Source organism: Tauraco erythrolophus, chromosome 3, assembly GCF_009769465.1.
Source record: "Tauraco erythrolophus isolate bTauEry1 chromosome 3, bTauEry1.pri, whole genome shotgun sequence".
Classification (NCBI taxonomy): domain Eukaryota; kingdom Metazoa; phylum Chordata; class Aves; order Musophagiformes; family Musophagidae; genus Tauraco; species Tauraco erythrolophus.
In genome coordinates, this window is record NC_141467.1 from 55972721 (window position 1) to 55999023 (window position 26303).

The 26303-nt window shown below is 37.5% G+C and overlaps 1 protein-coding gene across 1 annotated transcript; it reads left to right on the top strand.

The window, feature by feature from the left end:
* The first annotated feature begins 263 nt into the window (after positions 1 to 263).
* LOC104374423 (desmoglein-4) lies at positions 264 to 22098 on the top strand. Its single transcript, XM_009980531.2, has 16 exons — positions 264 to 311; positions 6925 to 6960; positions 7341 to 7469; positions 8137 to 8292; positions 8439 to 8586; positions 10464 to 10627; positions 10875 to 11009; positions 11560 to 11745; positions 11913 to 12172; positions 13077 to 13219; positions 13369 to 13587; positions 14761 to 15234; positions 17118 to 17266; positions 17761 to 17821; positions 19432 to 19640; positions 21127 to 22098. The coding sequence occupies exons 1-16, from the start codon at positions 264 to 266 to the stop codon at positions 22096 to 22098; spliced, it is 3489 nt and encodes a 1162-aa protein (XP_009978833.2).
* The last annotated feature ends 4205 nt before the right edge of the window (positions 22099 to 26303 follow it).

Consider the following 26303-nt stretch of genomic DNA (forward strand, 5'->3'; position numbering starts at 1 on the left):
GCTTTTACCTGCAAGCAATAATGATGTTGTCAAGCGTTTCAGGTGAGACCAGCCCAGGATTTTGGGGTGGGGAAAGACACTCTGTTATACAGCATCTTCAGTGCTTCCCTCAGAGGGAGGCAGAGACACCTTGAAGGGCTGAGTATAAGGACATCTACCGAGTGTCTTTTTAAATAGACACCAGAGTTTGGGGGGGGGGAGGGGAAAAAGAACAGGCTTGTAACCATAACTCAGTTGGACTTGTATCTGAGAAGGCAGATGCCATGGATTGGCTCCCTCACCGAATGGCTGCTTTTGTGTTGCTTTTATTGGTAAGTCAGATTTTAAAACAATATTTGTAAACTCTGTGATTATGCCAGTTGAATCTTCCTCAGCAGAGCATTGCGTTTTACAGCGTAAACTAGCCCCTCGAACAAGTCTTATGAAATTTAGCATAAAAAATAAAGCTATGCTTACTTTAAACTGCAAATCTGAAGGCTCTATACAAATAATTTAGTTTTTCATTAAGTGCTGACAAATGTTTCTTTTGATTACGACTTTCTGCAGTCTATTGACGTTCAATATGTGACTTTCTATGTTTAATGCATGACTTTTCAGGTGAATGTTGTCTGTGGCTACTATTTAAGGAGCCACTGTTATGAAATTAAAATCTTATTGTTATAAAAATCTTAATAACTTGATATTATTTGGTTCTATGTCTTTATATTTTTTAATCAATTGAGGGAATACGAAAAGCAAATCTGGTTTTCTAAACTGATTAGCAAGAGCGCTTCAGAGCTTACCAAATCCTAGGGCTATGTTTAAGAGAAAAACATGAAATTTAATGCAGACCTTAGCTGAGTAAAAATCAAGACTTGGCCTATTATTTCACATTGCAAAGAATTCCTGTCCTGTAGTGCATTAGTGTCTGAGCCGCCATTTGCTGAGCAAGTGAGTGCATGATGAAAGTGTTGCTCTTTGGGTTTGTTTTTCTTACTGTAAAAGGAAAGTTGTGGCTATGATCAGGTGTCATAGTAGTACGTGTTCATCAAGGTACGGAAATTATCCAGAAAAGACTTAAAAGAATTACAGAGGCCTTTCTACTCTTGCAATCTGATTTTTTTTATGGATTATTTTTACTCATCTGTGCTGCTTTTCTAAAATTAGGTAGACATTTAAGGCCCTGGAGATTAGAAAGAGTAGGATTTCTACTATAGTTTTGTTCTTCTGTGGCTTTCATTTCACACAACGTATATAGTAAGCGTAAATGTTTGTAAATTTCTTGTTACTGATCCGTCTAGAAATGTTTTACTCAGGGAAAAAGTCTTTGTTGTTATAGAATATGAAATCCTAAAACTTACTTTGAAAAGATAATCCATTAATTTTAGGTGACAGCTCTGCAGTCGGTAAAGTAGAACTAACCAATTCAGGGCAGCTGCCAAGCAAACAACGACAAAACTTGGCAAAAGCAAGTTACGATTGGGATGAGTTTCTGCTTGTTTAATGCAGCACAGAGGTCTCTGAGATTGGCATGTTGCACATCACAATAACACTTCTGGGTTTTTGTGTAGCACTAGTGACTATTCGTTTTACTCAGTTACCTGGTGATGCATACTCTTGATGCGTCGAAGCTCAAAAAAAGTTGACTGTACTGTATCTAAGATCTGTCCATTCAAAAGAGTTTTTACTGCTTTATCTTCTCTCGGCAACTCTGGAGCCATTTTCATTCTTTCAGGATATTATCGTTGCAGTCGTAACTGATGAAGGATATGTTTTGGGCCAATAAAAAGGAGCAATTGTGAGAACTGCTATTATGTTTTCATGATGATCAAATATTTGAACTTTTACTACTCAGAGGAAACAATTGTTATTGTGTGCTCTTCTGCACATCAGTGTTCACGGTGGCCTGTACAGCTTAATAGCATCTGTATAGAAAGCTGACAGACAAACCGTAGAGACTAAATACGTTGCAAATTATGTATACAATTCTAGTCTGTTCTGAGAAACAGTCTTGGTTTTCAGCCTGATTAATCTTTCATGAAAATCACCTGTCTGAATGATGTGTCTGGTTAGTGTATTGTTAATAACTTGCATCAAATGGAATTGCTGTGGAGTTATACATATTTTAGTACACTACCACAGTTTCAAAAAAGGAAACTTACCAGCCCTGAAACTAATAATTTTCTACATGTATTTCACCATTGGTGGGACTGATTCTGCAACCCTTGCTCACGTGACTTCAAAGGCATTATTCTCATGAGTAAGGGAGTTCTGTTCGTGATACTTGCACAGACACGTTTTATGGAAATAACCTGTTTGATCAGGTATGACTCTTCTCCTGCCAGCTATCATGTGACAGCTAATAATTTTACATTCACCACATCTTTTATATGCACTTTTGTCTGGCTACATTTTCCCATGTGTTATCTATGCTGCTTTTTTTTTTCACAGTTGTTAGGCTATGGTTATACCTCCTACTCATAAGTTGGTTGCACATAAAAATATTAAGGGGTGAAATTCTCTCCTTGCGTATGCATATGAAACATCTGCCAGAATGTAGCTAGGAACCTGCAAGTTGTTCTGCCAAATAATTTTGTTGTAGAAAAAGAGAAACTAAAGCAATTCTGCATCCAGGAACTATCACCTCAGATTAGGTTCTTAAATCTGCAGCTTTACATTCCTAAGTAAAAATGGCCCATAAGCAAACCTGCATTTGCAGCTAGAGCACTCTGAGCCATATTAGAATTCAGGTCTTATTGAGGAGGTTTATCGAGGAGACTTAGCATAACTAATTTGAAAAACTCCAATTTGAATTATAATGGCTTACACCCTGTATTGAGATTACTTTTCTGTTCATTTTTCCAATGGTTAAGCTCAGTTACTGTATAGAAATTCATTACTTTTGTATAACTTGTCCTGTGTTATTTAGCTCAGCAGAACAGAAACAATCTCAGTGGAAAATTTCCCAAAGTGGTCAGTTCTTTGAATAAACGTATTTTAAAATAAATAAAACTTTTAATAAAACTTTGGAATATGTTTTTCTGACTGGCATGACCATTGTCATACTTCTGCTGAAACAGCAATGGATTCTCCATCCTGAGTGCAATGCAGAATATTGACGTCAGTTGATAACACAGGAAGCAATAGAAACACATTACTTTTGCAGAATTGAAAACAAAAATGCCATAAAGAACATCCTGAAAAATTTCCCCTTTAAACAGGAAGAAGCAAATTCATTAGTGACCTAAGAAAATAAAAAGTATAAACAAAAACACGTTTGTGTTCCAATTTAAAAGTGATTACATGGCTTCTTTCTAAAATATGATGTTTTGTCTTGTGTTTCAACTCTCACTATTTCATATGCACTGATTTATCATTTTTTAAAGAGATGTAGAATGAATAAAGGGAAGGGTTCGTTATTTCAACCTTTTACTAGTCAGAGCTTTGGCTGAGTAAGAAAGATGTAAAAGTCCCAAAACGCTGACACAATCAGAGCTACCATGGCTCCCTGATGACTAATATAATAAGTGTGAGTTCTTAGCACTCCTCCCATCCAGGCCAATAACAATACCACTGTTGACTTCAAAGAGAGAGAAGCAGATCCAATATGAATAATGCTGGGAAGATGTTAAAGGCGTGTTCAGTCATTTAGATTTGAGTAGGTGGAGGAGGGAGGATTCCGTAATTGCGTATAATATTGCTTGGTAGTCAATTAACGATTAGTTAATTCTTGTGTGTAAATTGCTTTGAAGGTGCAAAGAACCATACACATCCTATGGGCCTAATTCTGTTCCCAGTTACATCAGAATAAATTCAGAACAACTCCAATGTAATTCTAAGGCATCATTTTGGACACAAGGTTCAGGCTCTGTATCATTGCAATAAAAGACAGGCTTTCAGACAGACCACTGTACCATTGACAGTCACCATAAATGTGATTCCTGCCTGCACCTCTCCCAACCCAAACCAGAAACACCTTATGCAACAAGCCTCTAGCTTCCCTGCAGATTTTGAATTTTTTCCAGCCTCTCAGAGACTCACAGGACAGTAAATCTTGAAGGGAAATTGGTTCGCTACCTGGAAGTATGCTGAGGTTAGCTGCTAGGAGACAGTACTTCTCTGCTGGAAATAGCACTAGGAAAAAAGGGTTTGCATCACAGAGAGATATTAGGACTGGACGACTGGGGTGGTGGGAGCCTTCCAACTGCTGATGATAGTAAAGAACTGGAAAACATTAGTTGGAGAAGCAGAAGAACTTCCATCCCTGGATCAAGTTTGATAGACTTCACCCCAGAATTGTTGAGGTTTAGCTGGTGAACTAGACAACTTTGTCTGATATCTGTCTGCCCTCCTTCCTACAACACAGCAGTAACTGAGAGAGACATACCAAACTCAGACATCAAGTTCATTGGATCAGCCTTTTCAAACAGCATCACAAACTATACTAAGGACTCTGGATTCAAAATCATCAAGACTTCTTTCAAGATCTTCCATTAGCAACACATGGCAGAATGGGTTTTTCCTTAGTTAACACGGGACAAGTATGGAAATACAGGGCCTATATTTACAATCCCCAGCATTACTGATGAACAATTCCTGACATTCACATTATTGGTACTCAAAAACAAAGTACGAATCTCCAGTGTAAAATGTGTATTCTTCACTGCTTGAAAGCCCAGCTCCCTATAAGCTGAAAGCAAGTGTTTTAGCAATATTTGCATCCTGAAAGAACAGAATTCTTTACAGGCATAATTCTTATTTCAGAGATGCTCAACAAAGTTTTTCTGTTAGGCTTGCTGAGCATGACAGTGATGCAGCTGGATGTGAGATATTAGTTGCACTGTTAAATAACAGAATAGGTCACAGGATGCAGACAGTAGACAAGATTCACTAACATGGCACTGGGAGGTGTATGCTCATACTTGGTCAAGACAATTGTTTGCATGCCAGAAGGGATTTCAGCCTTAGGGTGGAGAGGATTTCACTGTGCTCATCAAAGGAGGTTCTGCTTTGCCAGTGGGATCAACTGATAAGAGACATTCAATCTGTGCTACTTCTGGTGGACTTCATTACTCATGTTATATGGTCAAGGTGTAATCTGCCCCTTCTACTCTCCCACATTTCCCCAAGCTCCAAGAGGGATTATAACAGGACAGGCCTGAGCTTCCACTGGGGTGAAAAAAAAAACAACGCAGTTTAAATGGAGTCCCGTATTATCCGTTCTCTCAGAAGAGTAACAGTTGCACATGAATTTGAACCACATTCTGCAGCTGAAGATTTAAATAGTCACCAACAAATAAACTCAGATTAAAAGATGTATGATGCTTTTAGAACAACATGAACATATTGTAATGATTTTCCTGCAGAATGCTTTTCTTAACCATTTATATTCAACATTCAGCTTGCTCAAAGAAACAAGAAAAAAAAATCCTTACTATATGAATAGTCCAATAAATTTGAAGGTATATGCACACAAAATGGACAAATCCACAGTCTAAATTCCTTCATTCAGAAGCAGATTAGGGCAGCCATTATTTGCTGAGGTCTCAGGGAATGTTCTGAGCAAGATCAGATCGTTGGAGACATTGCTTTGTAAATGACAGATGGTGGACCTCTTACGGCATATAGATGAATGGGGAAAAGGGGAAAGAGAGAGGAAGAAGAGTGAAGCTGCTGTTCATTAAGCTGTTGCATGTAAGAGGTTGTTTTAACATGAAGTGAGTAGAAAAAAGTCTGGGCCCATCTTCCAGCCTTGACAGAGCAATGCAATAAATTTGAAGTTAGGAAAGTCTCACAAGGTAAAGCTACCATAGAGAAAAAGATTGTCACAGATTTTATCCAAGTATAACTGACACAAAACCCACCAGATAAAATGTGTCAGATGATACAAAAAAACACCCTATTAAACTGTACTGGGAAATTATAAGGAAGATGGAAAAATGATACCTACAGCTGTTAACCACATTGGTGAGAAAAGAGAAACTGTAACAACTTTTGAGTCACCTGGGTATTTTTTTTCTCCTAATGACAAATGGAGCAAACATCCAGTCCTGCAAATCCCATATTCTTCACCCATTATCATCTGAAGAGAGCAGAGGCAGGTTCTAAACCCAAAAGACATGCTCTGAAGAGGTACATTCAATAAGTGAACTTCATTTTGACACCTTATTTAGGAATAAATTAATGAAACTACTGTGCCACCTTTTAAATTGTGCTAATCAAGAAACTGAGGTTTCTCTATTATTTTTATCTTAAAGTAATTACATATTGCATCTGAACCTGCCACCTTTATTTACTGAAGGCTTTGGCTCCATAGACTTCCAACTAAAGTCCGCTACGCACCAAGGAAATCTGCCTGATGACTGCAGAAGCTGGCTTTCCAAATTACACTGAATCTCTTCAACCTCAGTGGGAAGTTTCAGGAAAACATTTTTGATCTTTTTAGTTAAACTACATAGTTAAGTACTTCAAGTCTACTGTGGACTTTATAAATAAGAAAAAAAAAACAACAAAGAATAAAGAATAAATAAATACTCTTTTTCTAGTTTCCTAGACATACTTTTTAATAACAACTCTTGCAATCACTTGTCTCTTCAGCTGAGGTGTTACAACCTAAAAATCTGTGTGAAAGTTGTATTTTGATATAGGTATAGCTTGAAATTTGCTATGGTATATCCCTTTAAACTCAAAAGTTCCGCTCTGAAAGACAGAATGAATTTTGAAAGTGTTAACTAGCAAGGAATTCAAGTAATGAATATAGAAAAAAATGAATTTCACAAAGTCATTTGTGGAAACCTTGTAGCTACTGCCTAGATAGGCTATTCCAATAGACCTAAGAAAAAGTACTGCCCCAGTCCTGCAGTATAGCAACGTATGGCGGTTGGATTTTGCTTATTGCATTTTACCCTGCACTTTTATATGCCAATCTTCTTATTGTTCTTGCAGGCACTCTTGGATCTCAGCACAGGATTTCATGTAGAGGTAATTTATATATTTCTTTGGAAACTGATTTTCTGATGAAAATGAAATTTAACCAATGCAAAAATGAAATGGAAAATACTGAACTAAGACATTTCTGAACTCAAAGATTGAAAACATATTTAAATATTACACAGTTGCAGGTAATAACCTGCTCACCCTCTCAAGAGAACTTCTCCTGAACCTAAATGAGTATCTCATACACAGGAATAATTTTAAAGTAAACATTTACAGTCTTGGAGTTTGGGACTTGCAGACCTATAAAAAAGCACATAATCTACAAAAATCCCTTTTCTCCTTGTTGTTGGAAAGTCTAAATGTCTCTATTAGTTTAAAATGAATTGAGGTTACTTGACATACGATACTGGAACTCTCTATCAAAGGTAAAAGAATGGGATGAAAATGGAATGGCAAGATGGAAAACCTTCAAAAGACAAAAACGTGAATGGATCAAATTTGCTGCAGCTTGTAGAGAAGGAGAAGATAATTCTAAGAGGAATCCAATTGCCAAAGTAAGTAGAAAAAACCCCAAAAGTGTTCACTGACAAGGAAGTTTTTCTAAAGACAGGCTGATAAAATCAGAGAGATTTAAAAGTATATTTGCTTAGAATAGTCAAAGCAAGGAATGTGGATAAAAGATGGTGCAATATTTCCAGCTCTGCTGAGACAAGTCTTATAAGGTGAACCCACGTGGCTGCTGAGGAGTGAACAAAGGTTTCCTAGAACATTGACATCAGTCTACTTCCTGTACAGCTCCAACCACAGTATCTTCATGTGCAGCACCTGTGTACTAGATTGTGGTACTTTTCTTTCTCACCCTGAGAAGCCCCTGAGCAGAAGTTTAAAGATAGTGCATGAGTTCTGTGGGTAGCAGAGCAAAGAAGATGTCTCCCTATCCTCTAACCATGACCATACCCTTACTGAGGTGATACTCCTGGAAGTTTCTCTTTCCACTTCCCTGTCAGAAGATTTAAGAGAAATAGAAAGCCCGTCCAGCACTTAAGGGAAGAGGGATCTCTAGGCTGACTGTTTTGTAGAAAAGCCTTCCATCGGTTCTATCAATTGAACCTTATGATAAGTGGTTGAGAAAATGAAATTATATAGAATTTTTTACAGGAATTAATAATAGGATGCAGATGTCCTCAGTAAACTGGCATAAATTATTATCTGCTATTATAGATCCGATCAGATTGTGAAGAAAACAATCCAATCACATACAGCATCTCTGGAGTCGGAATTGACCGTGCCCCCTATGGAATATTTGTTGTTAACCCAAGAACAGGAGAAATTAATATAACATCGATAGTGGACAGGGAAGTAACCCCAGTATTTGTTGTAAGTACTCCCTCTTTATTTTTACTTTTATAATGATGGATCCAGGGTGGGGCAGGGAGAGCAGAAGGAGACAAATGAATTTGTTTCAGATTTTTACTTTGCTTACTTCCCTTTCGGTTCTAAAATAAGTAAATCTCTTTATCTAGATACGTTGCTTTGCTAAACACTCAGTGACGGGTGTAGATTTGGAACCACCTCTTGAACTTCGAGTCAGAGTTCTCGATATAAATGACAACCCTCCTATATTTGCACAAACTGTATTTACAGGAGCTGTCGAAGAAAGCAGTATGGACAGTAAGTAACTATGTTATGCCTGTTATAGTATTGTCAATGAAGCTCTCAGAATGCACTTAATATAAACCTGGGGTGCTCGTTCTGCTTTTTCTTAGCCAATGACACATATTGGCCAGGGCTACTGCAGAGGAAGGAGCAGCAGGTACTTCTCCAAGTGGTATTCAATCTGGGGCCAGAGGTCATTGCCTAAAATTAAGCAGTGATGCTTCCTTCCCCCTTTCCTCCCATACTCGAATGTTGAATATTCCAGTTTCTAACCATACCATCATGCAAATTCTTTCAGATGTGAAAATTCAAAATAAATCGGTTTATTCCTTCTCATTAAAAAAAAAAAAAAAAAAAAAAAAAGAAGAACATTGCACCTACACTTATTTCCTTTGAGGGCATATAAAATATATTTTTTCCCATTTTTTTGTTTCAAATATTTGTATGTGTAGCCTGAGTGTTGCAGCTGCAGTAGAATATTACTGAATAAACTCTTATTACTGAATAAACTCTTACTTAAACCACTAAAATTATTCTTTTTACCACAAGTACAGCAATCAACATTAGACAGGCAAATAGCACCGAGGCAATGGTGCCTAATGCTCATTTTCTATTTTCTATAAATTCTCATTTAAAACTGCAGTTTTCTTGCATGAATGTCTACAAGCTCAATACTTACTGTTTTTACATAGTCCCTATGACGACTTAAAGAACTTCAGTGAAAATCTGAATTACTCTGACTTTATTTTAATGCATTTTAAGGTAATTAACATTCAGTCAGAATCAATTCGTGGGATTGCTTTTGCTCAAGGACCTGGGTGCACTTGGTGGGTGATGCAGAAGGACAGGGAAGTCTGATGTGTACCTCAAGGGGATTTGATGTTGAAGTGGCCAATGCTCTATCTCTATACCAACTCATGGATGATAGCAAATGCCATTACCTATATGAATCTATACCATGAGTCTATACCAACTCATGGATGGTAGCAAATGCAAATTACCGGTACAAGTTGGGGACTGAACTGTTGGGAAACAGCACAGGGGAAAGGGACCTGGGGGTCCTGGTGGACAGCAGGATGACCATAAGCCAGCAATGTGCCCTTGTGGCCAAGAAGGCCAATGGCATCCTGGGGTGTATTAGAAGGGGTTTGGTGAGTTGGTCGAGAGAGGTTCTCCTCCCCCTCTACTCTGCCCTGCTGAGGCCACATCTGGAATATTGTGTCCAGTTCTGGGCCCCTCAGTTCAAGAAGGACAAGGAACTGCTTGAGAGTCCAGCGCAGGGCCACAAAGATGATTAAGGGAGTGGAGCATCTCTCTTATGAGGAAAGGCTGAGGGAGCTGGGTCTCTTTAGCATGGAGAAGAGGAGACTGAGGGGGGACCTCATTAATGTTTATCAATATGTAAAGGGTGACTGGCATGAGGATGGAGCCAGGCTCTTCTCACTGGCATCCAATGATAGGACAAGGGGAAATGGATATAAGCTGGAACATAGGAGGTTCCGCTTAAACATGAGGAAGAACTTCTTCCCAGTAAGGGTAACAGAACACTGGAACAGGCTTCCCAGAGAGGTTGTGGAGTCTCCTTCTGTGGAGATGTTCAAAACCCGCCTGGATGCGTTCTTGTGTGATCTGGTCTAGGTGGTCCTGCTCAGGCAGGGGGATTGGACTAGATGATCCTTTGAGGTCCTTTCCAATCCCTAACATTCTGTGATTCTGTGATTCTGTGATCAGTACTACAAAGTTAAACTTTTGTTTTTCTTTGTAAATGTCAATTAATAGATTGTGTTCTATGATTTTCATATACAAAGATTTATCATTGTCTTGATGAGTCGTTTGCAGGAACAAAACAGATTTCCTGATTCGTTTTTTTTATTATTATTTTTTCTTTTTAGACACACTGGTGATGAAAATAATTGCATCAGATGCAGATGAACCTAATCACTTGAATTCTAAAATTGCCTTCAAGATAGAGAGTCAGGAACCTTCAGGTCCACCCATGTTCATTATGAATAAATACACTGGAGAACTCCATCTTGCAAATTATCTTGACAGAGAGGTAACATTTCCCTTTCCAAAGATAAATAACATGATGTTGTGGTGCATGTGTGTTAGGGGGGTGTGGGGGGAGAGAAAGGTTGTGGATTTTACAAAAATTAGGGGAGAAATTATTTTTTTCCATATGTTACAATAAAATGTCTAAGGCATACTCCTGCATTGGGAAATAGTAGCAAGACATGAGTATTTATAATGTTCAGTATGTACAGGTGGTTCTTCTAACACGCTCATTTCTCTTTCTGTGACAGCAACATAGTAGCTACACTCTTGTTGTGAAGGCATCAGACCGGGATGGAGCTGCAGATGGAATATCATCCCTTTGTAGCTGTAACGTTAAAGTTATTGACGTCAATGACAACTTCCCAACTCTTGCTCAGAGCTCTGTAAGTTTTCAATACCAAAAGCAACATCACTGTTTTAAAACCCTGTTCAAAAACACGGTTGATAACAGAGCCCTTACGAACCCATAGAGCACTTTCGTGTTTGAATGCTCCACTGGATTAACGGGGTTGTTTCCTTGAAGCGTGCTCAAAATCCAATCTGTCACACCAATGCTTATAACATACAAAGAGATTACTTTTGTATTCAGAGAAGTCAATCCTGACACCGACTTCTCTGTATTCAGAGAAATCCAGTCATTCAGGTGTCCAGACCAGTACACTATGGTCATATTACGTAGATCAACCTAATCATTATATGATCTTTTCTTATAGAAAGCACAAATCCATTTCCTCTAAGCTGCCTCTGCACATACTTGAGGTGATACAGCCCTTCGGCTCTGCAACCAGAATCACAATTTATCCAGAATGCACAATTCCTATTAAATTGGCACGGACTGTGGGCAAGACATCCTGCAAAAGAATCTCTGCAGGCAGTTGTGGTTTCCTCACATTATATATTTTAATGTTTGCTAATAGGTATTTGTCATTCCAGTTTTCAGCAAGTATTTCAGAAAACTCACTCAGTTCAGAACTGCTACGAATACAAGCTCTGGATGCTGATGAAGAGCATACGGACAATTGGTTAGCAGAGTTTTTCTTTATATCTGGTAATGAAAATAACTGGTTTGAAATTGTTACGGATCGAGCTACAAATCAAGGAATCCTTAGAGTAATTAAGGTACGGATAAATATTATGATTCATTCTTAAAATAGTTTTAGTTAATTGTTAACAAAATTAAATGAGCACTAAAAACATTGTCAGTCAACCATTTAAAACAGAAAATATTTAAATAAAATGAAATGAACTTTTATTTATTATCTACTTCTCCATGGTTGACCTTTTAGGAACTGAATTACGAACATCTCCAAACTCACTCACTGATTATTGGTGTCAGGAATGTAGCTGCCTTCCACCATTCTGTCGCACAAGACTACCGAATGTCTGGAACACCTCTAACAATAGAAGTAAAAAACGTGATTGAACCACCAAGATTTCAGCCATCCTCAGTTGTGTTTTCTGTATCAGAAAGCACAAGAGCAAATTATGTTGTGGGAACATACACAGCCTTCGATGAGGACACTGGAGCTACTGCATCAAATGTTATGTAAGCTCTGCTCTGTTTAACTCCCTGGATGGAATAATTCTTTTAATTGAGATTTCAGTGGGATGAGAAATAAGTATTTTAAAGGGTGCTTTAAAAAACAGCTTAAAAATGTTAATAGATTAGCAATAGAATAACAGCAATAGAACAGTATATTCTTCAGCCCATTTTTATGTTTGTTTCCTGATCTGCTTTCCTTAGCCTCATGCACAAGACAAAGAGAACATCATTTTTCTAACAAGCTGTAACTTCAATAAATCAGAACAGATTTTTTTTCTAACTCAACCTAAGAATATTTTTTCTTGAAATGTTTGCTACAAATAGGGAATTTGTGAGCGTCTCTAAAAAAGCAAGCAGAAAACCCCAATAATGAGCAGTATTATACAATCAGAAAAAGTCACTACATGCTTATTCTATAATAAAGAAAAATAAATTATTTTACTGTTATTTCTACTGAAATTACTAATAATTAGTGGGATCATAATTTGCTTTTCAATATATGTAGAAATAAATACATGCAATTTACAAAGGTTTGAAAAGTTTTCATAAAACAGAAATATGTTAGCAAATACGACTGTAGAACGGTATAGGAAGAGCTGTGGATTTAACTACTGATATTAACAAGGGTTCTAGTAAAGGTTTACAGAGTCCAGAATGATTTTACTTTTAGACTATGATATGACTTTCAAAATATAATGGACTTCTATACATTTACTTAATTCCTAATTATTTTTCTGGCCTACATCTTTGAAGTCTACAGGAATTTTGCCTGAACAGGATGAAATGCAATAGGACCTAGCACAGCCTAAAGAAAATATTCCAAAGTGACAAATATTATTTGTAAAATGAATATGTACTACGTATATTCATAACATAATGCTGAGTATTTTTACTTCACCAAATACAGATACAGTATAGGACGTGATCCAGCTGCCTGGTTCAGAATCAATCAAAACACTGGTGAAATCACACTCAACAAAGTTATTGACCGGGAGTCAATCTATATAATCAATGGGCAGTACAAAGCAGAGGTTCTGGCCATCACCAGAGGTAAGAAATGAGATTAAGTTTTCTGAAACAAAACTTTATTTGTTCCAGATTTCTCTCAATGCTTTTTCTTGTTTCTAGTTTTCCCACCTGTACTGCATTCTTTACAGTATCAATAGTCCTGCCTGATCACAAGTATCTTCTTTTTGCAGGGGCTCCTCGATACACTGCTACTGGCACCATTGTGCTTTCAATAGATGACCTCAATACCAATTGCCCAACTATTAGTACTGAATTAAGGAAAGTATGTATGCATTCCCCATCAGTGATTATCACAGCAAAGGGTAGGGATGGTGATCCATATGGTCTCCCCTTTACCTTCAGCATACATGGTGAACCTCAAACTACATGGATTATCAGATCAATAAACGGTAAATTAACCTACATTTTGTACCAAAATAAACCATAGTAATAAACTCTTATCTAAGATAGCAGGTTAGGATAACCTTTTAATAACAAACAAAGCAGTTATTAGAATCTATTCTAATTTCACTTAAATGTGATTTTATGCTCATATGAATCCAAGTATTTGTTTATATATATATAAAAATCATATTAGAACTTGAATCAGAACTATTACATGTGTTTTATTTAGTTATCATCTTTTAAAGGAAGCTAAAAATATACTGATAAAAATAGTGCAGCAAAACTGTACTTTATTTGAGTGTGGCTATGATAGCACCTCGATTGGTCTAAACCTAACGAGGTAATTCAAAAGGAGTAATTTGATGCCTTTTTATTTCTATATTATCTAAAAAATTCTAAGCGTAAGACAAAACTCTCAAATTTATTTATTAGAGTATAAAGTTATTAATTGGCAGAGATTTACTTTTATGAGACGCATATGAAAATGGTAAATAAAGATTCCAACTTTTGTAATTTATCGTACAAATTGTACTTACTTGTATTTCTAAGAAAAACATTTTAGTCAGTGCCCAGTGGAGCTTTTCCAGTTTCCTCCAATAGGGCATGATAAACTAATGAATTATTGAAATCTTATACATTACTAAATGACAGAATTTGCATAACTTACTGTATGCATAGAAGACTATATTAAATGGTAAATATCACAGCTGCAACTACTCTTGTGTTTCCTATTTGTCCTAAACAGATGCAAATGTGTAACTTTAAATATTTTAAAACTACTGAAAAATCTTTTGAAAAACACGTATATATTCCTTGTGAGAGAGGAAAAAAAACCACAAACAAACCTTGCAATTTTTACGTCCACTATTGTGTGAATAAAAATCAGGAAAAGCAACAGTAGTTATAAAATGTGCATTTGCCCTTTTTATATTTCTCAGGTTAAAAAGTGATGACTAGACTGATCCGGCTCAGGTTTTACAAAAGAAAAAACTAGCATAGATGAATATCGTAAGTTTCAGCTTTTAATAAGTACTGTAGGTGCATAAGTAACTGAAGATCTTAGAATGGGAACACTTAGTCTTCATTCTGTTCTATGAACATTACTCACAAAAATTATAGATTTGTGCAGTGTTTATAGTCAACACCTTAACGTAATTTTTTTTTTTCTGTTCCCAAAGCTTCCTCTGCAGAACTAGTGAATCAGAACATTGGCTTTTACGTGTATAGGATCTATATCAGCGTAAGAGATAACCTAGGCAGACGCTGCCCTAGACCACATATAATTCCTGTGCAAGCTTGTCAGTGTGATAGTCGTAATTACTGCACCAGTGGGGCCACGACAAAAATTATCATCGGTGGTGGTGGTGGTGGCGGCAGTGACAGCAGCACTGACGGCGGTGGTGTTGACAGTGGAGGACACCAGGACGGTGGACAAGGAGGTGATGTTGATGGAGGACCTAAAGACGGAGAACTTGATCATACAAGCTGGCAGGACTACACTGGTGGATACAGTGAAGGTTATGACGCATTTACTGCAGCCACTGATGATTCTTATAATGGAAATGGAGATTATGGCAGAGATCTCTCATCTTCTACCACACTTAGCGGTACTGCCATTGGCCTGATGTTTCTTGGTGGATTAATATTTGTTCGTAAGTATGAAATTAAGAGAACAATTTTATTAATTTTCTAAAAAGTGTATTTTTTTGATTCTTCTAAAATAAGATGACTTTTCTGCTTGGTTGTTAACATGTTGGTTCCCATGGGTCATTTGATGAGAAAAAATTGTCTTTTAAATTTCTATATATTCTATATTCTACATATTTATATAAATATTTCATTCAGAAATAACTGTTTCCTTCCTAAGCCTGAGATGTTTTCCTAAGGTCTTATCCAGCTCTCAGACTGTCAGAGAGGGTAAAAATGTTTAGTAGAAGATTCAGAAAATTTTGAGTAAGACTTGTCCCTGTCACTTACAACTTAAAACTTTGCAATTCATACTTCTGTTACATTACTAAAAGAAATTGAGAAGTCTCAGCTCCAAGTTCAGTAAAGAAAGATGTAAAGAACAAGATTCCTTTGAACTCAATGCTAGATTTCAGTAGTAGAACAATAAATATAATCATCTTAAATTTTGGACCTTTTGGCTGTTGCTGCCAAACATTACATCTATTAAAAACAAATAGCATTAATGATAACAGGATCAAAACAGCTCATTCATTGATATGTCCTAGTATTTTTGAAGAATTACGAGTTTCAGGGATGTGAATGACTCAAGCTAGACTTCATGCAAGCAATCACTTCTCAGACCACCACAAATAGATGTGATTGTCTTACTTTCATGGCTTGGACATTAAGCAACCAACATCTAAAATTTCCCAATGCAAAAATACTGACTACAAAACTAGAGCAAATGGACTTTTGCCCTGCTTTTTTGAGGGAGGGGTGTGTTTCAGGTTTTGATCTTTGGTTAGTTGGAATTAACAAAAACAAAATTTTGAAGCTGCAAAAGGCTGTTTTGTTTGTAGCTCGCAGGTGTATAATGTTACAGGACAGGCTGTTCTTCTGCCTTTGGAAATCTCCTCTCCTAGTTGGCAGTCTGGAGTAGAGTCGTGCAGTGTGAGGTAGCACTTAGTATGCCGTATAGCCCTTTCCCCTTTTCTCTGCAGTTCACTTTGACGTTAAACTGAAGAGTTTGAGATGCTCTGCTTGGCCTGGTGTAGGCTGCCTCTCCCTCCACTCCCTCTGCGGTGATACAAGGTTACTAACATAGACATCTAGGTTAAGGACCTCAAGACAACCAGAATTAACGTTGCAGGGCCATTTTAAAATGAGTGATGTTTTCAATGTTGGCGTTTAAAGCGCTCAGCAATTTCCAACACTGAGTTCTCGAAACAACTAGGCATAACACAGCACTCTGGGAAACCTGACTCATTCTATGCAATCGTCTGTGAAAACTGGGGTTTGGGGTTTGCCTCTACTGTTTTTTTCAAATCAAGCACTACGTATCTGTGATGTGAAAAATGTAACTGGAGCCTCAGCCAAAGATCACTGTAGCCAGATGGATATCTCTCCACTGATTCTTATATGTCTATTATTACTAGTGTGTATTTCTTTTCAACTACTATATCTGAAGAGACAAATGTATGTTTATATATCAAGAATGAATATCATGGAATGCTATATATAGCAAGACTGGTTCTGTTTTTTTAACTTTAATATGTATGAAACATATTCATTCAGCTGAGATAGATCAAAGTCTGTTCCCAGGTTTATAGACATAAATTTGGAGTAACAGCCCTACTCCACCCCCGCTTTGCTCTGCTAAAGGTACAAATTATTCTGAATTTCCAAATACATACATTTCCAAAAGCAGCTAATGATTCTGAAAGTCAGACTTGCAGGCTGCTTGGTTTGACATATTCCAAAAGACACATTTTCAGAAGTTCTTGAGCATCTGCCCTCTGGGAAAAGCAGCTATTCCTGTGAGGAAGAGATGTCCTAAATCCCTGTTTCCTGTTTCTTTCCTGTTAAGTGATTCCAATTTTGATGTCAATGAGCGACTGTTGTGGCTGTGGACCTGGCGCTGCAGGTGGAGTTGGAACTGGATTTGAACCTGTACCTGAATGCACAGAAGGGGCAATTCATCCATGGGGAATAGAAGGTGCACAGCCTGAAGACAGGGTCAGTACATCCCATGTTTCTAAATCCTGCAGTAACTCATATTTACAGAAAAGGCTGCATTAGACTGGAAGCACAAAAGTGATCGTAGCACTTCATCTTCTAAAAGAAGCCTGGCATTGTCAACAATTTCCAGGCAGAGATGAAAGGTGATTCTCAATTAACATTTGCAGATGGAGTTTGTGTGTTTAAAGCCATGCTTAGTTAGCTTGGCCCAACAGTTTGGTGTTACTATGCCCTCAGCTGAAACACAAAAACTAGCAAGCTTTTTCAATGCAAAGCAGAGCAGGATAAGGTAACATAAATCATCTTCACTAATCACTTTTATCTTGACAATGGAAAAAACTTGGATGGAGACTTTTTTTTTATGGATATGGTAATTAATAGCTGTCGTTAACAGTTTAGACTGCTTATTGCTTAACATGATTCAAAAAGTCTTGGTCTTCATATGGGAATTTAAAAGTCATAACTCAAGGCGTCAAAATGTTGTTTTCCAGGATGTCTCACACATTCTTGCCCCAACAACAGCTGCAGGAGGTGATTTTGGTGAACCCTCTGGTAAGCAGATCCTAAAATTTTCTATGAACACTGTCATAAAGCTATCTTTCAGAACTTCATGTCCTCTGATTCAAGGGGCACTTTAGTTTCTCAGCCACAGCTCAGCCCTTCCAATCCTCCATCTACAGATAGTCAAACTGCTGCTAGTAGGGCTTCCAGTACGAATAAAGGATCTGAGGTTTAAGCCTTTCAGCAGATTCATTTCTGCAAACTACATCTATTTTGAAATATCTGCCAAGACTTTCAGATCTCAGGGAATTTTTCTCCATTATTGCAGCTAGTGAATGGAGGATCTTTTCAAGACACCAATTTTAGTAGAAATCAATCTTTAGGCCAGAATAAGGAAATTTTCTTTCATAACTCCGTGGTGAAAGGTTCATTTCTTTCCAATTTCCAAGCTCTGCTTGGAATAGGAGAGAGAGAATAGGACCTGTCAAGTAGCCAGTTAATTACTGACCATATGTGCACTAGCCTAGACAGAAAGCTGATACATAACACAATAAATTTATGCTTCTGAGATAAACTTCCCTCAGGAATTCGATAGCCATAGAGCAGTGCCACCTTCTCTTTTTCCCCATTCTTTACTCCACAACAGGAAGGATGCTGGCACTGATCCATTTTCACTAGCTTCTGACAGGAAGAAATGTCACTCTGCAAGACAACTTTTCTGATGACTATTGCTTATTCAAAAATGTTCTCACTGTTAAGGCAAAATCAAAAAAGAACATTTTGAGACATAAACATGAATTAAGAGTCTTCATTCTCATGGAATTTCTGCTTCATGACAATTGAAAAGTTTAAGACTTACACATGTGATTTATTTTATTTCCTCTGTTCAGTACCATTATGGTGAAAGCCCCTGGTTCAAATTCTATAAATTGAGACCAATGAGATTAAATAAAAAAAAAATATAATTTAGTCTGTGTCTCGTAATTATAGTCAACAGTACTGTATGCAATGCATTTACTATATTACATTATGATATTTAAAACCACTCATTCCTTGTTATCATATACAAAAAAATCTGGAAAATATAAAATCCTGTAAGTGTGACTTTATAATTTAATGTAAAGGTCATTTTCATTTTGCATTTTGAACACTGGTGGTTATTACAATCCATTGTTGTTCTCCTAAATCCCCCTTAACAATCTAATCACTAGAAAATGTGAAAGGAGTTACAAAGCTATTTCTTTTAGAAAAGAGTTTAAGGAAAAACAATTTTAACCCTGATGTGTTCATAAATATACATTTATGTATTTGCATAAATATCCATAACCATTACCTGATTTTCTAATGCAAATCGCATGACAGCATACATGTGCACCAGAGAGAGGTATCTCTCCAGTCAATTACACAAGTAAATCATTGATTTTCTAAAGCATATATGCACATGCTGTCTAGCCTCAGGAATAAAATCAAGGTCTTAGATGTCTTAATTTTTACTGCAGTTTCAATGTTTGACATATGTGCACAGATGTGTGACTGAAATTAGTCTAAAATACTGTTAGAAAGCCAGTTGTGTCATTGTAGGATTTGTAAAAAGAACTGGCAAATTCTTTGTAAATTTTCACAAAGCACAGGACGGATAACTTTTCTTTTTCTGTTCTCAGACATATATACAAACACATATGGAGGAGGAGGAGTAGTAGCTTCTGGTGTTGAAGAAACCACAGGGGTTGGCTATGGCACTGGTACAGGTTACGGAACAGCTGGAGGAATTTCTGGAACAGGGGAAGTAAAAGGGTCCGTTGGAGGAACCATAAAAGAGTATCGAGAAGGAGGAGTGAACATGGCCTTCCTAGACAACTACTTCTCTGAGGTAATTACTTGATCTTCTTTGTGTTATATCTGTGAGCCTACTGATAGATTATCCTCCGCAAGTTGCATGATGGAATCCAAAACAACTCCACTGAAATTGAAACTTCCATGATAGAAGACTGACGTGAGAGCAAAGTTGACCATACTAGTAGGAAAAACTATGACACTAGTAGTACTGCTTTTGAGCAGCTGCTATAGTAGATTTGATTGCTCAATAGCCTTTTTGTAAAACCGATGGACACACTGCAGGTATGGGTAGCAAGCAATTAAATTATTTCAGCTTCGTTAGTGACCACCAAATAGATATATTTGCCACCTTTTTCAGTGTGTAAATAGATAGTAACTTTGAGAAATTGTTCACACATACTTCCTGTAAAGATTGTTTAATGAAGTGACTTTAACCCTTAAAGAACTGGGAACACCTATTCACTTTCTTCCTTATTTTTACTGCCATTTCTGATCCTTAAAAGGTTTGTGAACTGCAAATGACAAAAATACGCAGTTTTGTAATTGGCAACATATTAATTAGCCTTCACATATGGGATAAAAAAATACTATGGAGTTTATATGATTAACAGATTAATGAGCGATAATTTCAAAATTAGCATGAACTGTAAGGCATAAATACTATAATTGCATATGTCACCAAAATATCAATTAACATATAAGGATTGCTGTATTTCAAAATCTAAACAAGACTCAGCAAAGGAGAGGACAGAGCAGTCCTGCAGTCCTCAAGCATGGACTTCTCCCAGGCAGCGATCTCCCTGCCTAGGCTGGGATTACTACGTATTAATTGTCTGCCAGCCATAGGCTCCCACAGATTACTCCTCCTACTGACCATCTCAGTCTCCAAACTCTCTGCCTCTCCCTCCTGGGCCTCCCCTTCCATCCTTCCCTGCTTCCTCCAATATTACCCCTCACTCACTTTAAATTCTCCTCTTTCTTGCCTGATCCCTCTACACCGACCACCCCATCATCCCAATGTCATCCCAAATGAGTGATCTCTATCCTGCTCAAAATGCATTCCCCTCTGGGCTCACCAAGCCTTCACCACTGTGGCCAACCCTCCATCCCACCCGCTCTGTTCTAATGTCTCCACTGCTCCCCTCACCACCCTGCTTCACTCCTCTTTCTACTGCTTTGTGCAGATATTGTTGCCCGAAGAGTACATTGGTTCCCCTGTCCCTTTTCACTCTCTCCCTTCACCCTAGTCAGACCCCGTGACAACAGACCAAATTTGAGATGCTAAGAGTTGGCAGAAACAAGAATAAAACATAGGTGACATCTGAATAACACTTCTTTCAAGGTTACAAAAATGTCGATGATGTAATTTGTCCTGTTGATGCCCTGTTTTTCAAGTTAGCTGGGCCTTACTGTGGTTAGGGAAACCTTACCATGGTTTGAGTCTTCATGGTTAAAAACCTGATGAAAAGTCACTCTGTTCTTCTTTTCTTTTCTTTTTTTTCTGTTTTTTCAAACTACAGAAAGCATTTGTGTATGCAGATGAAGATGAAGGTCGGCCGGCAAATGACTGTCTATTAATATATGATCATGAAGGAGTCGGTACTCCTGTTGGCTCTGTGGGTTGCTGCAGCTTCATTGGAGAAGATACAGATGAAACGTATTTGGATACATTAGGACCAAAATTTAAGACCCTGGCAGAGATTTGTCTGGGCAAAGAGATCGAACCTTTCCCTGATGTCAACCCACCCTGGCCAAGCGTTAACATCACCTTTCCCAACTCTGAAAGTGATCTAAACCTCCCGCCACCTGGAACCACTATTGTTGTCAATGGATGTGCACCTATGCCTCCCCCAGTCGGCACAACAACGGTTGTTACCGAAAACACCTACCCATCCGGGTCAACCATACAGCCCCCGAGGCCGATGCCCGATCCTTTGATCCACGGCAACATGACGGTGACTGAGACCTACACCTCTGGCTCCCCCTCTCTTTGTGTCGACCCTCTGCGTGCATCCAACGTGGTCGTAACAGAAAGAGTTGTCGGTCCCGCATCTGCCTCTGATTTGCGTGGCATGCTCGATATCCCCGATCTCGCAGATGGGTCCAACGTTATCGTCACGGAAAGAGTAATCGCGCCCAACTCCCGGCTCCCAGCCTCTCTGAGCATTCCCGATTTGGTAGATGGGTCAAATGTGGTGGTGACAGAAAGGGTGTTCAGGCCTGCCTCCGGCATGCCAGGCAGCTTAATAAATATTCCCTCAGAGTTGTCAAATGCCCACAACGTTGTTGTCACCGAGAGAGTAGTGTCAGGGTCTGGGATGAGCAGTCTAGGCGGGACAAGCCTGGGGGTAGGAAATCTGGGAGGTCTGAGCAGCACGGGTCAGATGCTCAGCGCTGACAGTCACCTTGGCCAGGCGATGGGCACGGCGTCCCCCGGCACCTCCCGGAGAAGAGTGACCAAGTACAGCACCGTGCAGTACTCCAGCCAGTAAGGTCTCTGCCGGCTGACGTCCCTTCCCATTCGCACCAACACTCATTAGCTGCCACCCACCAGGGATATTGTTATTATTTATAACTAGGAAATAGCGCTAAAATATCAGGGTTTCCTACTCGTGTGAGGATCTCAGAAGGGTGCCCCGTTTCAAGGTCAAATACAGGACTTTGTCAGGAAAGGGAAATTAGAGGTTACCTTTAAATTTCTTTCTTTCTCTCCACGTAGCACTACAAGTGTACAAACAGATACTAATGATTTTGGAGAGAGATCTGATTACTGAGCAGAGAGGTGAGAAGGGATCCTCATGTGCATACAGTATCATCATGAATTAATGTCACATAAAAGAGGGTTAAAATACTGTATTGCTGAGTGATCTCTCACAATAAGCAGATTTGGGTTAATAGCCCCTCACTGACCAGACAGGAAAAGAATGTAATTAACAATTAGTCAACTCAAGACTAAATAAGCACTTTCAAATGCATCACTTTACTTTGCGTGTAATTCAGGAGCGCTACAAAACGGCACTTTCAATCACTTCTTCCATCACCAGCAATAGTTATAAATAATAATCATATAAACACAATACATTTTCATTGATTTCTGAAGTTTTCAGTAAAACAAACACTCTGCCACGGCCTGCCATGTTGTTACCCTCATAGCGAGGAGAGTGACCAGCAATTTACTGCAGCCAGCGCTGCCGCATTGACACGGTCACCCAGGAAGACATTGGCTTCATCTTTTCTCCATTACCGTTACAGCTTTACTTAAATCTGAAAGGACTTCAGTGACATTCAGGAGCTCTTAGTCAGACTTTTGTGCCAAACTATGACTACCATCTGAGTCGCCAATGTCAGGTTATATTATGAAGACTAAAACATATCATGCTAGTTCTCTTTTCTAATACTGAGAAGATAATACAGTCTTAGAAGCTTTGTGATGTGAGGAGGCAACAGCAAGTATTTTAACACTGACACTGGTAGTTGAAGTCCTTCACAAAAAGAAAAAAAAACTTGGGAGCAATATAAACTTGCTAATATGCAATGTAGAGAATTGTTATTTCATATGTCAATGTATTTTGCATTGATATTTTGAAAATTTATTTGAATGTGTTCATTGAAAAAGTCTTTATGATTCTATAATCTTTATTAAATCTGGCTTTTATTTTCCCACAAAAACAGCTCTACTGGACTCTGTTATTCTAATAATACCTTAACATTGCTTAGAATATGATCTGAAGGAGCAAAATACTGAAATATAGTATCTATTTCATTTTTCTTCTGTATCATATGTATAGTAACCCTAGTGTATGCAACATCACTTCAGTGTAAATATGATAGAGTTATACAGAGGAACTAGGGATTTTTTTGCTAGATCACCAAATCAGTAGTTTTCCCTCAAATTTAGCTTCTTCAGCTTTGATCGATAGGTTAGAGAAAAGTTTAAGCCTTTAGTTTAAGGTTTTTAGACCTTCCACTCTATAAAATAGAAAAAGAAACTTTCAGCTGCATATTCAGATTAACTTAACTCAAAAGCACTGGATGACAAGTTTCTGAATCCGCTATCAGGAGAAGGCTTTTTGAAAGATGCTTTCAGAAATGCAACTAGATCCGCTGACAAAGACAACCTGCAGTGCCCTCTGAGTCAACGCTGCTGCCGTTAACACCAGTAATCCCAAGGATAATGACCAAATTCAAGGTTATCTCGAGAAAGGGTCCCTTCCATGGCTTCGAGTTTTTTTTCTGAAGCACTGGGTGTGCTAGATGCACTCCCCATGGTATCTAAATTATTGCTATTTTTACTTCATCCCGTAGCCTTGACTATCTTAAGTATCACTAAAATTGCATTGGCCTCAGCAGGATTAGTCTCTCCTATATGTTATGTACCAACTGAAGGCACGGTTTCTGGAACCATTCTTTAAAGAAGGAGAGTAGGTACTAATACATAAAGCTGTATCCTTTTATATCTGGAAATATAAGTGCTGAAATTCACTAAAATGCTGACAAGCTCCCTTTCATTTTGCTAACCATTTATTTACTTAAAAAAGAAAATATTTGAATGTGTATGACTCTCTAGACATTTAGAAAGCCTATACAATATAGCCAAAACCCATTAGAGATCTTTTTAATGTAAAAAATAATGAAGTCTTGTGTAAATATTTCCATAATTATCTTATGCAAATCAAAAATATTTTTCCTAATTGTGCTTCAAAGTAATATCTAGTCTTCAGAAGCATATGCTGAATTCTTTGGGACCCTCTTGAAAAGGAACGCTGTCTGAAGTATGAGTATCTGAACTAACTATGGTCTTTTGCAGGTCTAGAAATAGAAAGGGGAAGAATTAATAGAGAAAAAATGTTCAGCTTTTGATTATGTAGTGGTTGTCTACTTCTAGTACTATCTTTTACCAACATTTTAAAGATACATAGCATATTATTTAATACAATTCATTGAAAGATTTACATCATTTTTTAATATCAGTGTCTCACATCAAACGGTAATCACAACATTATCCCTCAATGCATTTCCAGTGCATTTCTGAATATTGGTTTCTATTGCTGTGTAATTTTTACAAACTTTCTTAAAATTGTTTTCTTAGTGAGATGTGGACATTTTTAGGTTACTGGAAATTGTGGAAGAAAAATTTATCTGAAGATGTGAACAAATACTTGGTTCACTAAAAATTCTGTGTAAAATCTTTTTCTAGCTTGTTAAAAAATACCGTATAGGTTAATCCTGACTAGCAAGTATTAGTTTTGTTTCTTTTACTTCAGTTGTAATTTAGAAGCCCTCTTGCTGTCTAGCTTTAATCATGTTTAATAAAGAAGAAAGAATAGTCATCAGGAAAGACAACTTTGAATAGTGATATCAATCCAGCTCTAAACCATTCAAGCAAAAAACTCTTATTAGTGTCCGCAGCATGCAACACCAAGTCTTTGGCTTTCTCTTTTTCACTTGGATTTTGTAGAGCAGGATCCTGCAGTTTTACATAGGCTCATTGAGATCTTAGCAGCATGAAAAGTATACTGCCATGGAAGAAAATAGAGCCACAAGCAGAGGGTCTCATTAGATTTCTATTTTGGGAACACTGTCTGAATTAGAACTTCAGGTGGCAATACTTTTTACTCAGTCCTGATTCTGTGGTAATAAATAGCACATTTAAACTGTCATGAGCAGCACCTATTATATGCAATATGAAAACATCACACAATTTAAGCAAAAATTTTTAAAAGTCTACTGTTTTGTATGAATTAACGTAACTGCATAATTCAAATCCCCCTCTCTATTGAGTAGCCAAATGCATCATTTTCATTCCATTTAAAATATAATTAATATTACAGTGTTATTATGCTTTCATAAATAAAAATAATTAGATATTTGTTTGTAATAATTTCTGAATGGCACTGAAAAAATACAATAAATGATCATTTGGAACATGATGTTTTAAATAGAGTGGCTCAAGATACTTTTTTTCCATTTATCAATGGGAAATGTAGTTTCCTTAAAACTGCTGGTTTGTGCCAGAAAATTCTAGTTTTAATTTTCTTTTCAGAAAAAAAAAAAAGAAACAAATGATGTTGATTTAGAAAGCCATGGCATCCCAGGGTAAAACTATTTCATGTGTCAAATTGACTAAGATACTTTGGTTTAGATTGTCTAGCAGAAACTCGTGTCAAGTCTCACAAGAATTATAGTACAGTTTCCTCAAGCCATCATTCTCCGTGTTGTTCTTTCTTTGTAGACAGCCTTTTCTGTGATACTCTTCTGTTCTGCAACTCTGAAACAGTGCTTCAGAGGAGCTATAGATTGATGATGGACTACAAGCCACAGAGAAGAAAGGGAGCAAAAGACACTTGAATCACAGTATTTGGGCATTGGAAGTACATTCAGTGCATGCAGGTCAAGCTGAGTTGAGCCAAGCAAAACCACTTTGCTTCTAAAAGTAAACACAGAACATTTTGACATTTGTGAATCAAATTTCTTTCTAATGTTCCAGGCCAGTACTCATGATAATAATGATTTTTTTTTAATAGAGATTTCTCAAAAGGGTTTATTTGAATGCAGTAAAATATTGCTTTTAAAAAGAAAATCATATATTTACTTCCAAGTCTAATGTACCGTTTTATTATGCCTTAACATTTTGATAATTTTTTTCTCAGTATTTCATACAGCATGATTTTTTGGCACTCACACATACCTCAGATAA